At 36.4% G+C, this 15809-nt stretch overlaps 1 protein-coding gene across 4 annotated transcripts in view; it reads left to right on the forward strand.

Annotated features, from left to right (window-relative positions):
• The window catches only part of SRSF11 (serine/arginine-rich splicing factor 11), a 46293-nt gene extending 37757 nt beyond the window's left edge, over positions 1-8536 (forward strand). For 2 of the 4 annotated variants that reach the window (XM_011970666.1, XM_011970657.1), the window contains 5 exons: positions 1158-1289; positions 3251-3340; positions 6448-6543; positions 6870-7008; positions 7116-8536. In XM_011970666.1, the coding sequence (XP_011826056.1) occupies positions 1158-1289; positions 3251-3340; positions 6448-6543; positions 6870-7008; positions 7116-7310 (652 nt within the window). In that variant the 3' untranslated portion in view covers positions 7311-8536. Of the gene's footprint in view, positions 1-1157; positions 1290-3250; positions 3341-6447; positions 6544-6869; positions 7009-7112 lie in introns of all 4 variants that reach the window. The other 2 variants (XM_011970652.1, XM_011970648.1) reach the window with 1 other exon arrangement.
• Positions 8537-15809: the final 7273 nt, after the last annotated feature.

The raw sequence follows: 15809 nt of genomic DNA on the forward strand, positions 1-15809 counted from the left end.
GTGATGGAGGTGTTGACTGCTGAAGTAACCAGGTCAGAGAGGTTAGATAATACTCTTAAGTTACCTGGCTTATAAATGAGAGTTTAACACAAGTCTTTAAGATGTCCATACTCTCATACCTTGAAAGGTAGGCAGAAAATTTAGACTATATTTGAAATGTTGCACAGAAAGAAGTTGAATGGTCAGTAAAAGTGATCAAGACTAAGCAAAGGACTGCAACTTAATTTTTAAAATAGAAGAGAATGGGCTGGGTGTGGCGGTTAATACCTAGAATCCCAACTCTGGAAGGCCAAGGTGGGCTAGTGGCTTGAGCCCAGGAGTTCGAGACCATCCTGGGCAACATGGCAAAATCCCATCGCTTAAAAAAAAAAAGGGGAGAATGAGTATTTTAATGCAGTAGGGGGGATGACAGTATCTGAAGGTTAAATGTGCTTCTTACGTCCTGGAAGAGCCAGGTCAGGACACAGTGGATGGGGGCTCGGTGTGGGGAGTAGAGAAACAGATATGTCAGGGAAAAAAGAGAGTAAAAGAGGCAGTTTATACAAATTGTATATATTTATAAAATGTCTGCATTGCCTGGAGTTTCTTAAATTGTGGATTAAAGGAGTGGAATTTGTTTAAGAAAAAAATTTGAAATAGGAGATGGCAACACAGTAAGTGGTTTCTCTTTATAAAATAGGAATAATAGTGGCATTTATGGACTAATGAGACCAATTTATAGTTTATATATAGTATGATATAAGTATTTGATTTATGATAAGGTTTAAGCTGCAGTAGTGAGGAATCAAATAAGAAATACATGCTAAAATGCTATATAATTGTATAAGATGATGCAAATAAGTCATATTTCTATTCTCCTTCATGATCTAGTAGTAGTTTCAACCTTGGAGTTGTAAGTACAGTGGGCATAGAAGGACCTATCTGACAAGTTGAGCAAATCATTAAAAGGTGAGGAATTCCAAGTGTTAAAAGGTATTACTAATTCCTAAGGTGTTGAAGGTGTTTGTTCTATGGGCTAAATAATAGCAACTGGAAGGGAATTATCCCCCATTTAATTGTTTAGTCCATATGTCTGAATCTTTTGTCTGATACTAAGCACAAAATTTATAGTCTTTTTACATTTATACGCATGTATTGGCTTCCTTTTACATTATTAGGCGGTCAAGAAGCAGATCGAGACGGCGGTCACATTCTAAGTCTAGGAGTCGGCGACGATCCAAAAGCCCAAGACGGAGAAGATCTCATTCCAGAGAGAGAGGTAGAAGGTCAAGGAGCACATCAAAAACAAGGTATAGCATTGGGTGAGAAAGCAAATTTTAGGGTTCCCAATATCGCCACTACTGTGCTACTTAGTAACAAAAGAGGTGGTTGGGGTGGGGGGCAAGGAAATAGGGCTAGACAGGGGAAGAAACTGTCAATATTTGAGTTTAGGAGGCTGACATTTGTTTTTCTGGTGCTTCATTATAAACTGAAACTTCAGCTTATAGCTGAGGGCCTAAGTAAAATTTCTTAGTAGTAGGAATTGTTAGCTGTCCTGCTACCTTCTTTCATAAGAAACACCTTAACGTTTTATTTCCATCTAAAAATACATTCAAAAACCAGTCTTTTTGTGTAGAGCCAAGCACTTTTAAATTAGTATGCCCCCAAGCATTTATAGTTGTGAGGCATACAGTTTCACAGCACTTAGTTTTTTTAGCAACTGCTTTTTATCTCTTGCTAAAATATCTTAATTTTCTAGAAGCAACTGTATTTGGCATTATTTGTTCATTTAGTTAAATCATGTCATTAAGTATATAGCTGGGGACACAACATAACTTACTCTTGGGAAGCATAAAATTCAACTGATGAGAACAAGAGTGGGGGTAGCTTTACTATCTTTGTTAAACCCTTATGTGCTACAGAGTGAATCAAACAAGGTCAATAGAACAGTTATACAATGGAATTAAACATTTCTTGAAGGACTTTCTGATTGCTAGGAGAGGAGTGATGGATTTAGTTACAATGGAGGAACTGTTAAATGATGATTGCTACTTGCTGATGTTGGAAGAAGTTTGAGAATGACTCGAGTATTAAATTCTGAAAGATTTGACTAGACTTCAACGTGGGGCATGCTTTCAGGTCGAGAAGGGTGTTTCTTGAAATAACAGTATTTTGGTGTAGTAGGACTAGAAAATGAGGTCAGGAAAATATAATGATACAGATCATGGAAGGCTTTGTTGTTCACACTATGCCGTTGATCCAGGAGGCAACTGGAATGGGTTGAAAATGGTGAACAGGGAATTAATATTTTCAGGTTTGTACTTTAAAAGATTCATGACAGAGTACAGAATCAGTTTATGGGAGGCATGACTGGAACCTACTAGGGGACTGTTCGAGTAATCCAGGAGTTAGATGATAAAGATTTGAATGAAGAGGGAACAATGATAAAGACTGAATGAAGAGGGAACCGAGGATGACCAAAGAAGGGGAAAAAAATGAAATAGAGAATATAGAGTGGAAACATTAGCTTAGAACAGTAAGAGAGGGATACTTTGATTCCTAAAATTAGAGAATAAAGAGGGGGGTTATGAGACTTCTCATTCAACAAATATATATCATTTATCTACTCTTTGCTCAGCGTCTTGGGGAGAATGATCTTGGGGAAAAAATATTGTGAGGAGTAAAAATTTATAGGACTCTGTAAAAAAATAAAATTGAGTTATGGCTATAGTCACAATCTGTTAATGATATTTTTCTAATAAGCCCTGAATAGTTCATAATACATAGCAGCAGAAAAAGATAAAAGCTTGTTTGATCCATGATAGAGGTTGACAGGGGGATATGTGTCTTGGAAGAATATTCATGATGTTGATGAATGATTTTGGTAGTGCTCTATGGGTTTTGGCCTGGTAGGAGAGGTGGGTTGGGGAAGTGGTAATAAGCTGAGAGAAAAAGGAGTCTTGAGGAGACTAGAGACAGTTAACTTATTGGTGTTTACCAGACATTTCAAGCCAACATCCTAGTTATTTTCTCACCCATCGTCTACTTTAGTCTACTCAGGAGAAAATCTAGGAAGATAGGATTTTAAAAGAAGTTACTGTACTTCAGATATGCCATGTGAAGTATTATTTTTAAAACAGTTTCTGTCAGAATAACATTTATGCTTTTAAGAATGGGATTAGATCTGATTATATTCTTGTGTATGTAGTGCTATATAAATTGGCATCAGCTGAGTCTTCTAATGCATTGATCAATTGTGTTCGTTTGTTAGAGACAAAAAGAAAGAAGACAAAGAAAAGAAACGTTCTAAAACACCACCAAAAAGTTACAGCACAGCCAGACGTTCTAGAAGTGCAAGCAGGTAAGGTGGCATTGTGAATTCTTGGCAATTATTTTTTAGCTTTGCTTCTAACAGTATCAGTATGCTGTGAATATGAAGTCTTTTCCAGAACATAAGTATTTCAGTGTTGAAAAAAGTTACATTTTGCCGTTATTGAAGTTTTTAAAAGGCAATTTGTGAAGAATAATGTAGTTTATTTTTCGTTTTACTTAATATTTTGTGGTCTAGAGTATATTTGAAGTAACATGGAATTCAACAGAGGTGAGTTTTTCTCTTTATAGTTTTAAGTTTTAATGGCTAAACCATACTAAATTGTTCCATTAAGAAAGTTTATTATAGTTAGCTATATTTATCTTCTGCATGTTAGTACTTGATAATTTTTCTATCCCTTTTAATGATTGTTGAATTAATGGGAAAGTAATGCAGATTCTGGTTTGTGTCATTCTTAGACTAATTCTATCTTTAAGCTGTCAGTGAAAATTGAAATGTTGCAGACTTTCAATTGCACAAACTGCACGAAAAGCCCATTTTCATCCTTAATTTGGGATTTGTATGATATTAATAAGGGCTAGACTTCATTCCATTTTTCAGATCTCATTCACATGTTTTGCTGCAGTGCCTGTTTTATTCATCAACATTACTTAAATTCACTAGGAGGTTCATGCCATATAAAAAATTTAACTGAAATGTATAAAAGACCTAACTGTAAGAGCCAAAACTGTAAAACCTTCAGAAGAAAACAAAAGTGAATCTTTGAGACCATGAGCTTGGTGGTTTCCTAGATATGACTTCAAAAGCATAAGAAACAGAAGAAAAGACAAATTTTTGGAATTCACCAAAATTTAAAACATTTGTATTCCAAAGGATACTATCAAGAAAGTAAAAACCTAAAGTGCTAGATAGAAAATACTTGCAAATTATATATCTGATAAGGAACTTAATATAGAATATATAAAGAACTCTTACAACTCAGCAATAGAAAGGCAACCCAATTTAAAAATGGCAAAGAATCTGTAGCCATTTCTCCAAGGGAGATATGCAAATATCTAGTAAGTACATAAAATCTGTTCAACATTATTAGTCACCAAGGAAATGCAAACCAGACCACAGTGAGATACATCAGTCACCAGGATGGTTTTAAATCAGAAAGACAGATGATAGCCGAGCCTGACAGATGACAGTAAGTGTTGATTAGGATGTGGGGAAATTGGAACCCTGTGCATTGCTAGTATGAATATAGACTGATACAGGTGTTTTAGAAAGCAGTCTGGCATTTCCTAAAAATGTTAAACATAAGAGGTTTTTGATCCTCCAGTTGTACTCTTGGGGAAAAACGAAAACATGTTCACACAGAAACTTTTACGTGAATGTTTGTGACATTATTCGTAATAGCCAAAAAGTTAACTCAAATATCATTAACAAATGGATAAACAAAATGGTATATCTATATAGCTGAATATTTTTCAGCAATAAATAAGATTGATACATGCTACAGTATGGATGAAACTTGGAAACATCCATAAAAGGCCATGTATTGCATGATTCCTTTTATATGAAATGCCCAGAATAGGCAAATCCATAAAGATACCAAGTAGATTACTGATTGCTGGGGAGATAGGGAGGATTAGAGTGATAGCTAAAGGTTAAGAAGTTTTTGGGGTGATGAAAATTTTCTTAAAAACTAAATTTTTAAGGATGAAAACGAAACCAAATATAAATACAGAAGGAAATGCTACATCAGGCCTGAGGGGTAGGTGACAGATAGAAAAGATGGGAAGTACTACATGTATTTTCTTACCTTAAAAACTGTTGAGGGGTTTGTTGTTTTTTTTTTTTTTTAAACCTTTTGCTTTATATAATGTAAGTACCTTCTCATGCTGTATTATTGGGTCGCTCTAAATTAAGGCATCTTCTGTGAGTTATTAAATACCCACTGTGTTTGTAGTCGTGCTACAGTCTATTGAGGGACACGGAAATGTAATACAAAATATTTCTTCCATCTAGAGAATTTGGAGTTTCAGTTACACAAGACAGTAGCAAAAAGTATAAGGTACACAGTCGTGACAATGTTTGATAAGTGAATACTCAGTTATGTGTATTGTTTCCAGGACAGGGATCACAGAGGGCTATATAAGTAGAAAAAAAGCTTCATTTGGAAACTAGACAACTAAGTACAGGGTTTTTTTAAGTCTAATAACTTTCGAGAATCAAGAACAGAATTTTTTTTTAAGTCACAGTAAAAAGGAGGGGAAGGCTGTATATCTTCAAAGTAATTGGTGAAAGCAGGGTTGTTGGGGTACTGGGGGGGGCAATTTTGCTAGAGTGTAGGGTTTCTACCTTTGCTCTAACTAGTTCTCTGAATTTCATCTAATGATTTAAAGGTGAATATGGGGATATTTTATTAGTAACTACCCTCTGTATCACATTATTGAATTATTCTGTAATTACTTTGAACGCTGAATGTTTGAACCAAAAACTAACTTCTTCAGTAATAGTTTACTTCACACGTCACCCCTCTCACATTAGTTTTGTTAAATCAGTTTTTTCTTAAGCTTACTATTTCTAACATTTTGTCAGCAGTTAAAAGAATTGCTAGAAATTAGGAGTTTTCTTGAGGGTAGTAAAGGGAAAGGTACATGCTTTGCAGATGTTTATATTACTCATTTAATTGTTTAGCTCATACCAGTATTGTGAAACAGTCTTTCATTTATCGGGTTTTTTTGTTTGTTTGTTTTTTGTTTTTTGTTTTTTGAGACAGGGTGTCTCTCTCTCTTGCCCAGGCTGGAGTGCAGTGGCCCTATCACAAGTCACTCCAGCTTCAACCTCCCTAGGCTCAAGTGCTCTTGCTACCTCTGCCTCCTGCGTAGCTGGGACTTCAGGCATGCACCACCACACCTGGCTAATTTTTTTGTATTTTTTATAGAGACAGTTTCACCATGTTGCCCAGGCTAGTCTGGAACTCCTGGGCTCAAGCAGTCCCCTCACCTCAGCCTGCCAAAGTGCTGGGATTACAGGCGTGAGCCACTACACCCGGCCGCATCTTTCATTGTTAGAACCATCTATGATGTGTCTGCATTTTTAAGATCACACTGTATTTTAAAACCTAGTTTACACATTTGTGGTTCTAGAGAGAGACGACGACGAAGGAGCAGGAGTGGAACAAGATCTCCTAAAAAGCCTCGATCTCCTAAAAGAAAATTGTCTCGGTCACCATCCCCTAGGAGGTAAGAATGTTAATCATTTAAAAATATTTTTGTATTTTTCAGAGGTTTTTCCTTTTAAAACTGTCGTGTAGTTTTTCTTTTCAGCAGTTACAGTTCCTAAGAATATTTTAATGTATTCTCTTTCTGACTTGTGACTTAAACACCATGAAGGATTGAACACTTGAGTCCTGTAACCAAGTTAGTTTTGTAGCCTATGTTACTTGTGTACTTTGATGGTCCAAGATTTTGAAGTTGGATCTTTGCTGTACTACTTACATCCTGTGAAGTTGGGTCAGGCTTATCTAAACAAGTTAAACCTGTTGCTGCACGTTTTACTGTCATTCTAGACATAAAAAGGAGAAGAAGAAAGATAAAGACAAAGAAAGAAGTAGGGATGAAAGAGAACGATCAACAAGCAAGAAGAAGAAGAGTAAAGATAAGGAAAAGGACCGGGAAAGAAAATCAGAGAGTGATAAAGATGTAAAAGTATGTTTACAAATTGATTTATTTTTATATTTGGGTTGATGTTGGTACTTTCAGAAGTTATTTTTCTTTGGAGAAGTTTACTTGTATTATTCTCCTTGGCAAAGCAGGTTACACGGGATTATGATGAAGAAGAACAGGGGTATGACAGTGAGAAAGAGAAAAAGGAAGAGAAGAAACCAATAGAAACAGGTTCCCCTAAAACAAAGGAATGTTCTGTGGAAAAGGGAACTGGTGATTCACTAAGAGAATCCAAAGTGAATGGGGATGATCATCATGAAGAAGACATGGATATGAGTGACTGAATATTGCCTCTGTGGGAATCCAACTGTATACCTGCATCAGTGTCATTCCTTTGTGTGATTTCTTAATGCTGTATTTGTTCATCTCAAACCTAGATGTATACAGCTCTGAGTTATAAATGGTTATAAAGCTCCTGTTACTGATATTAGTTATTTACATCAAAAAAGCTTTTAGAAAATGGTACGAGGTAACCAATTCTTGTCATGGTGAAATCTGATTGAGTAACCAAGCAGTTTTACTATTCTGGTGCTGCTTCATAACAAAAATGAAAAGCTGCATGCATCTACATACAGCAGGCATGGATTGTTTATGTCGTATGATCTCCTTTATTAAGTAAGTTCACTTATAGTATTTCTATAATTTGATTCATTACCGTAATAGGGCCATGTAGGAAATGCACTGATTGCATGTTATTGTGGCAAGAATATCCTAAATGTCATTAAAATCCTCCAACATGATGGATCTGCTTATGGTCTTGTTTGTTGACATGAGAAATTAACATTCTTATAGTTACATCTGGAAATGAGCATTTGAAATAGATAATCCTTTAAGCCTTGTGGCAAAATTTTTGTGGCTTTTATTTAACTTTGAAAGGTTATTATGCACTAACCTTTTTTGGTGGCTAATTAGGGTTTAAATACAGAAACAAGATTTCAAATAAAACTGTCTTTGGCAGTGAGTAAATAGCATATTTTGAAGTAGAGTTGTATACTTTTTCATACAATGTTTGGGAATTTTTTTCCTGAAGTAATAATTTATTCCACATCTACATCAGTGAAAGCTATCTACCTATCCTGAGTCCATCTTAAAGGGAAAAAAAAAAAAACAAACTTATCTCTTGCCTTTATTTTTAATTTTCCACTCTTTGATTAATTTGTTTTAAGCTCTGTGTTGGAAAAAAGGGGTAGTGCATTTTAAGTTGACCTTCATATGCTTTTAAAATAAGACAAATCTACTTGATAATGTACCTTTATTTGATCTCAAGTTGTATAAAACCAATAAATTTGTGTTACTGCAGTAGTAATCTTATGCACACGGTGATTTCATGTTATATATGCAAAGTAGTTAGGCAACTGTTTTCTTAGTTACAGAAGTGTCAGGCTTCACTTTTGTGCAGTAGAAACAAAAGTAGGCTACAGTCTGTGCCATGTTGATGTACAGTTTCTGAAATTGTTTTACAAGACTTTGATAATAAAACCCTTAAACTTATGTTCATGTTCCTGTAAAACCGTATTTGTATTTATTTACACTATTGAATGTATGACATTTACCTCATTCATTTTACAAATTATTTCCCTTTCTGTCCACTTGTTTCAGTATAGTAAAAAGAGGAAGTCTATCACTGTAGTGATAATTGCCATCAAAATTGTCAAAAATGATTTAATTTCTATCCAAAACAGTCCTTTTCTTAGCTTAGTATCATTTTACTGCTTATTTTTTGTGTGAGAATGGGGTTGGATAAAGCAATGAACTTTAGTATAAACAAATCCCACCTATATTTAGCAAATTTATATTTTCGGTGAATATAGATATTTGCCTTTTCTGGAGTAGTATAGAAGCTGTCAATGATATGTATTTACTGTACAGTACTAAATAGTGTATTCATTTATGAAATGAGTAGTGTTTGGGTGGATGGGGTTAAGGGAAAATGAGACTTGGAATTGTAGCTTTTATCCAAGTTTTGAGTATAAATAGAATTTTTTTTTTAACCTAAAAACTGAAATGCCATATAGAAAAGCAGCATTGTTTTTATGGTTTGTAGTAACTTTTTAAAGATTTTATCAAAAGGAATTTTGTCTATAGTGAGTAAAAGAAGTTCTAATAATGGTCCTAATCACTGCATTTTTAAAAAACAAAGTTGAACACAAATGACATTTGTTTTAAACTTCAGTAGATAAAAGGTGAACCATGTGACATGGCCATTTTTGTAAGACAAAAACAAATTTCACGTATGGTAAACCTAATAACATTTACAGTCTGCTCCCTCACTTGTAATCTCTGAATACAAATACACTAGCTTTTCTAAAGGGAATCATTTTTTTAAAAGTAGTGCCACTGACAAGATGCTGCAGTGAAGATTATCCATTCTTAGGATATTTATTTTCAGTGAACATTTTCTGCACAAAGGTAGTGTTGCACTGGGACATAAGCCTTTTAACAGATAACCAGTTGAAACCAAACACTGCCTCCACACCGAGTTCTGTTCTGTATTTGATAGTAAATTGATTTAAAAATAAAAGTGGTTTTTGTTAGAAAAAATGTTTTGTCCTTATTTATTTGCTTAAATTCTTTAGGAGTAAATGAGAGGTGGTAGCTATACAATGAGCTTTTTTAAATGGAAAGATAGAGTCCAGTCATGCATTTGGTCTTTATTTCATAGAGCTGGGGTAACTGTTCCTTACCTTCAGTTTCCTAGGGGTAAAATGGAAGTGATTGCTACCTTGTAAAGTACAGACATACCTCGGAGGTATTGTGGGTTTCGTTCCAGACTACTGCAATAAAGCAGGTCATGAATTTTTTTGGCTTCCCAGTGCATATAAAAGTTGTTGGCTGGGCACTATGACTCATGCCTGTAATCCCAACACTTTGGGAGGCCAAGGCAGGAGCGCTTGAGCCCAGGACCAGCCTAGGCAACATAGCAAGACCCTGTCTACAAAAAAAAAAAATAGCCAGGTGTGGTGATGCACACCTGTAGTTCTAGCCACTGTGGAGGTTGAGGCAGGAGGATCACTTTGAACCCAAGGAGTTGGGGCTGCAGTGAACTATGATCATGCCACTGCACTCCTGCTTGGGTAACAGCAAGACCCCATCTGTATCTGTAAAACAGTCGTTTTTAAAATGTAGCCTTTGGTGCCTGGGACATTAAATGATAGCTGCTGTTTGATTATGGGGCCCTTAAAAGTTGTGTAATTAATAATTTGTGCAGGGGATAATGTTAAAAGCACAAAATAAATTGCATACCTTTTATTGAAAAGGCTGTGTTGCCCTTAATGTTTTCATGAAGATGAATCTTAGGTAAGTTTCCTAGTGGTAATTCTATACATGGAAGATAGAAAAATGTAAATAGGCACTTGGGAAAAGGAATTAAAGGAGGTAGAGGATAAAAATTACTGTTAACCTTGGAGCTACATCTTAAAACTGAGTCAGGTTCTGGAGTGTGCATTGTGCAGCTTATGTCATAAAGATTACGGTATTAATACATCAAATTTATCTCTAGCAAAATTTATCACTTTCAATTTGGCACTAGATGAAGGGTTGGATCCATGCATGCTGTTTGTAGATTGGTACACATCTTTTCAAATGGAATTGAGATTTCTTTTCCCTCAGTCTGCCTCAAAACCAACGAATGCATTTCATTCCTGTGCTGCTTGAACTATTTTTTCTAATCAAGTACATGTAGTTGTGTTTTAATTAAATATGGGTGTAATGGAATTGTTACTCGTACTTTTAAAAGCATTCAGAATGTCTATTAAAGTTTTATTAGCGGAAGTAGTAATTATACCTTTCTAAATTTCTCAATGAGACAATTTTGGAGTGGTAGATATTTCAAATTTCAACCTGTTTTACTCAGTTTTGTTTCTATTCTCATTTTCGTTTTATGTCAAAGTATATGTGAAATTTATTTAGACATTGTTAGCAAACAGGTGAGTACCATGACAATTCTTTTATCAGTGGGAATATTCCTTAGAATATACTTAAGGTTTATCATAGAAGATGGTTAGCAGTCATGTGTGTGTGTGTGAGTGACGGAGTTTAATTCTGTCATGGTCGTCGCCAGGCTGGAGTGCAGTGGTGCAATCTTGGCTCACTGAAACCTCCGTCTCCCGGGTTCAAGCAACTCCCCTGCCTCAGCCTCCTGAGTAGCTGGGATTACAGGCATGCGCCACCATGCTCAGCTAATTTTTGTAATTTTACTAGACAGGGTTTCACCATGTTGACCGGGATGGTCTCCGTCTCCTGACCTTGTGATCTGCCCACCTCGGCCTCCCAAAGTGCTGGGATTACAGGCATGAGCCACCGTGCCCGGCCAATGTTTATCAGTCTTAAGGCAATTTAGAGTCTGATACGACTAATATTTTTAGGTGACCAATAAAATGTTCTTACATAAATAATAGAAGTGACACATTCACATCATTCTCAGATTTCTCAATTTATTAAAGGTTATTTTTGCAATGCACTGTCACTAAAATTAGTACCATGATGTCTTTTTTAAGAAAAAGCTAGTTAGGGCAGGGTGCAGTGGCTCACGCCTGCAATCCCAGCACTTTGGGAGGCTGAGGTGAGTGGATCCCTTGAAGTAAGGAGTTCGAGACCATCCTGGCCAACATGGTGGTGAAACCATCTTAATAAAAATACGAAACCATCTCTAATAAAAATAGAAAATTAGCTGGATGTGGTGGTGCATACCTGTAATCCCAGCTACTTGGGAGGCTGAGGCAGAAGAATCGCTTGAACTCAGGAGGCAGGCACTCCAGCCTGGGCAACAGAGCGAGACTCCATCTCAAAAAAAAAAAAAAAAGTTCATTTAAATGCCAAACTTTGGAAGACAAGCATCAAGTAGATTAAGAACATATTTATCTTTCCACAAAATTAATATATCAGTCAGGATTCAGAGAAGCAGAACCACTAGAAGATACACTTTTTAACAGAGAGGTGACATCAACAATGGTGAGACCTGGTTAAGTAGTTTGTAAGGCTTCATCTTTGCATCTGATGCTGGAGGTTGAAGTTCATTTTAGGCAGTTGGAAAGCAAAGGTGAATGATTGTGGGAGGGATGGTGGCACTAGGAATAAGCTGGAACCAGCCACAAGCACAAGCTGGAACCCACAAACATGGACTGAAACTCTGGTCAGATCTCACTGCTTCTGACCTTGGTGGCATGGATGTCCTTCCAAAGCCAGGACACTTGATCATGGAGCAAAATATAGCTGGCCAAGGAGTCTGAGAAGCTGAAGGAGGATCTGGGGACAGTGCCCAACTGCAGGCCCAACTGCCGCCTCATCCCAAAGGAGCAGCAGATAAGCAATGTGTGTAAGCTACAAAATTTGTTTCACTTCAGCCCTCCAAAACTCCTACATTATCCATATTCATTAGTCATGCACTGCATAATGTTGCCTCGTTTTGGTCAACAATGGACTGCATATAGGATCGCGGTCTCCTAAGATTATAATGGAGCTGAAAAATTCCTATCACCTAGTGACATCGTAGCCATTGTAACATCCTAGCCCAGGGAATTATGTGTTTCTGGTGATGCTGGTGTACACAAACATACTCTGCTGCCAGTTGTATAAAAGTATAGTACATACAATTATGTACCATACATAATACTTGGTAATAAATTATTACTGGTTTATGTATTTACTATTTATTTTTGCAGTATGTGTGTTCTACTTATTACCAAAAAAAAAAAAAAAAGTTATCTGAAAAACAACCCCAGGCAGGTCCTGCAGAAGGTATTTCAGGAGGTACTGTCATCACCGCAGATGACAGCTCTATACATGTTATTGCCCCTTAAGACCTTCTGGTGGGACAAGATGTGGAGGTGGAAGACAGTGACATTGATAATCCTGACCCTGTGTAAGCCTAGCATAATGTGTGTTTTAGTTTTTTTTAAAAAGGCTAAAAAGTAAGGCCAGGTGCGGTGGCTCATGCCTGTAATCCAAGCACTGGGAGGCAGAGGTGGGTGGATCGCAAGATCAAGAGATCAAGACCATCCTGGCCAACATGGTGAAACCCCGTCTCCACTAAAAATACAAAAATTAGCTGGGCATGGTGGCATGTGCCTGTAGTCCCAGCTAGTCGGGAGGCTGAGGCAGGAGAATCACTGGAACCAGGGAGGCGGAGGTTGCAGTGAGCCGAGATCGTGCCACTGCACTCCAGTGACAGAGATTCCATCTCAAAAAAAAAAAAAGTTATAAAGTAAAAATTTTATTAAATAGAAAAAAGCTCGCAGAATAAGGATATGAAGAAAGAATATTTGTAGATAGCTGTACCATGTGTTTTAAGCAAAGTGTTATTGCAAGAATCAGTTAAAAAATTTAAAGCGCTTTGGGAGGCCAAGGTGGGTGGATCACCTGAGGTGAGGGGTTCCAGACCAGCCTGACCAACAAGGTGAAAACCCGTCTCTACTAAAAATACAAAAATTAGCCGGGCTTGGTGACAGGCGCCTGTAGTCCCAGCTACTCGGGAGGCTAAGACAGGAGAATTGCTTGAACCCAGGAGGTGGAGGTTGCAGTGAGCAGAGATTGCGCCACTGCACTCCAGCCTGGGTGACAGAGAAAGAGTCCATCTCAAAAATATATATATATAATAAATAAATAAATTTAAAAACTTATAAAGTAACAAGTTACAGTAAGCTAAGGTTAATTTATTATTAAAAGAAATGTTAAAAATATATTTAGCATAGTTTAACTGTGTTTATGAAGTCCACAGGAGTGTACAGTTATGTCCTAGGCCTTCACATTCACTCACTACTCTCTCACTGGCTCACCTAGAGCAATTTTCAGTCCTGCAAGTTCCATTTATGCTAAATGCCCTATGCAAGTATACCATTTTTATCTTTCTATATCATATTCTTACTGTAGTTTTCCTATGTCTAGATACACAAATATATTATGTAAGTATAATTTGTGTAATACACAAATTGTGTTAGAATTGCCCACGGTGCTCAGTACAATAATATGCTGAACAGGCTTGTGGCCTCAGAGCAATAGGCTTTATCGTATAGTCTAGGTGAGTGGTCGGCTATACCACCTAGGTTTGTGTAAGTACACTCAATATGGTTCTCACAATGACAAAATCACCTGCTGCATTCCACAGAACATATGCCCATCATTAAGTGACACACAACTGTATTTAGAACATCCCAATCACTGTCATCCTTCTTTAGTCACCAAGAACTCTATATATGGGAGGTACAGGTAAGTAAGTGGTGGGTTTTATCTTTTTGGTTTTATGTCAGATAATGTTTCTTCTCTAAGCTAGTTAAAGTCATTTTCACCTACAAAACATGATGAAAACCAAGAATGATTAACAAGTACCTTTCTTAGAAGTTCTTAGGAGATTTTGCTTCAATATTTTTCAGTGTGTGAAAAAAGCAAAATTGTAATTCCATGTACCATAGGTACCATTATGACTAAAGAAAAGTACTACTCTTCTAAAATGAACTATAACAATTAAAAAGCTCATCACAAGGTAAGCTCACTCTGTAAGGATGGTTTGCATGATGTAAAAAATGTGATACTTAACATGTTATGAAATTTTTAGGTGGCAACCAGAGTTATTATTGCCCCAGATTTCTGACATAAACTGCTTTGCAAGAGTAGTTTTGGCTAATTTATAGCATACAAACAAATCATGGGCTTTTACTAAGCTTAGTTCTGCTATCTCTTTACAAGCGATTTAATACCTCCTGTCCACTTCTCTAATGGGGGCAAGTTTTACACCAGCTGTTTTTGAAAGTTTCCAAAGTTTGCAAATATAGTAACTTTGGTAAGAATGCATTTTGTTCATTTCAGAAAACAAGATTAAAATACCTTTTGCTGGAGTTAACAGCAGAGGCATATTATGTCCCATACTAAGCTGAGATTAATAATTTTTTACTCCATTTTAAAAGCTAGCATAATACAAGGACTTCTAATTCACCTAAAGTTGTCTACTCCAAGTTTTTCTCTAGCATGTTTGTAAATATGGGTAATATCAATGAGGAGAAGGAAGCACCTTTAATTCAGCAGTTGAACAACACAGGTTTGGACTGCACAGGTCTACTTATATGCAGATTTTCAACTGAACCCCTAACCTCCATGTTGTTCAAGGGTCAACTCTGTTTATTTACAATATTTACTTCAGCCCTTTCCATGGCCTGGAAACAGGATCTTTGTCTTCTGTAGACTTACGGAAAACTAGGAAGAGGGCTCATTAAATAATCATTATTCATTACCCTCCCCCAGGGTGTGAATAATAAACTGTATGTAAATAATACTATAAAAACCCATTTTTATTAGCATGAGTGGGGCTTAATTCCAGTTCTGAGCAGAAGGAAACTAGTTTTTCATCTACCAACAGTTATCAGCAGACAGATGTGACAGTTTCCAAACCATCATATGTACTTATACTCCCAAAAATCAGGGCATCTACTTCACACTCCCCTTTTATGAAGTGTGGCAATTCTCTGTATGTGAATGTCTACAGAGGGCAAATTGTCTTATCAGAGAATTATTTTCTCAAAGATGGAAACCTATCTTCTCTGGATACCATACCAGTGGGGAAGAATATTACGCATTTCTAAATGGCTATTGAAGATGACTATACGATGGTCCCCTACCCAATTTAAAGTTTCAAAATCACAAATGGAGAAGAACATATAAAATTTTACGTACCTATATTGCAAAATCTTGATTTTTCATGTGGTACTATGAAAACATACGGTGTTTTGACTTATTCATTTGAAACACTGCATATAGCTTCATTAACTGGATTAAAAGGCACATTTCAAAAAATC

This window comes from Mandrillus leucophaeus, unplaced genomic scaffold (genome assembly GCF_000951045.1).
Source record: "Mandrillus leucophaeus isolate KB7577 unplaced genomic scaffold, Mleu.le_1.0 Scaffold1208, whole genome shotgun sequence".
Lineage (NCBI taxonomy): Eukaryota > Metazoa > Chordata > Mammalia > Primates > Cercopithecidae > Mandrillus > Mandrillus leucophaeus.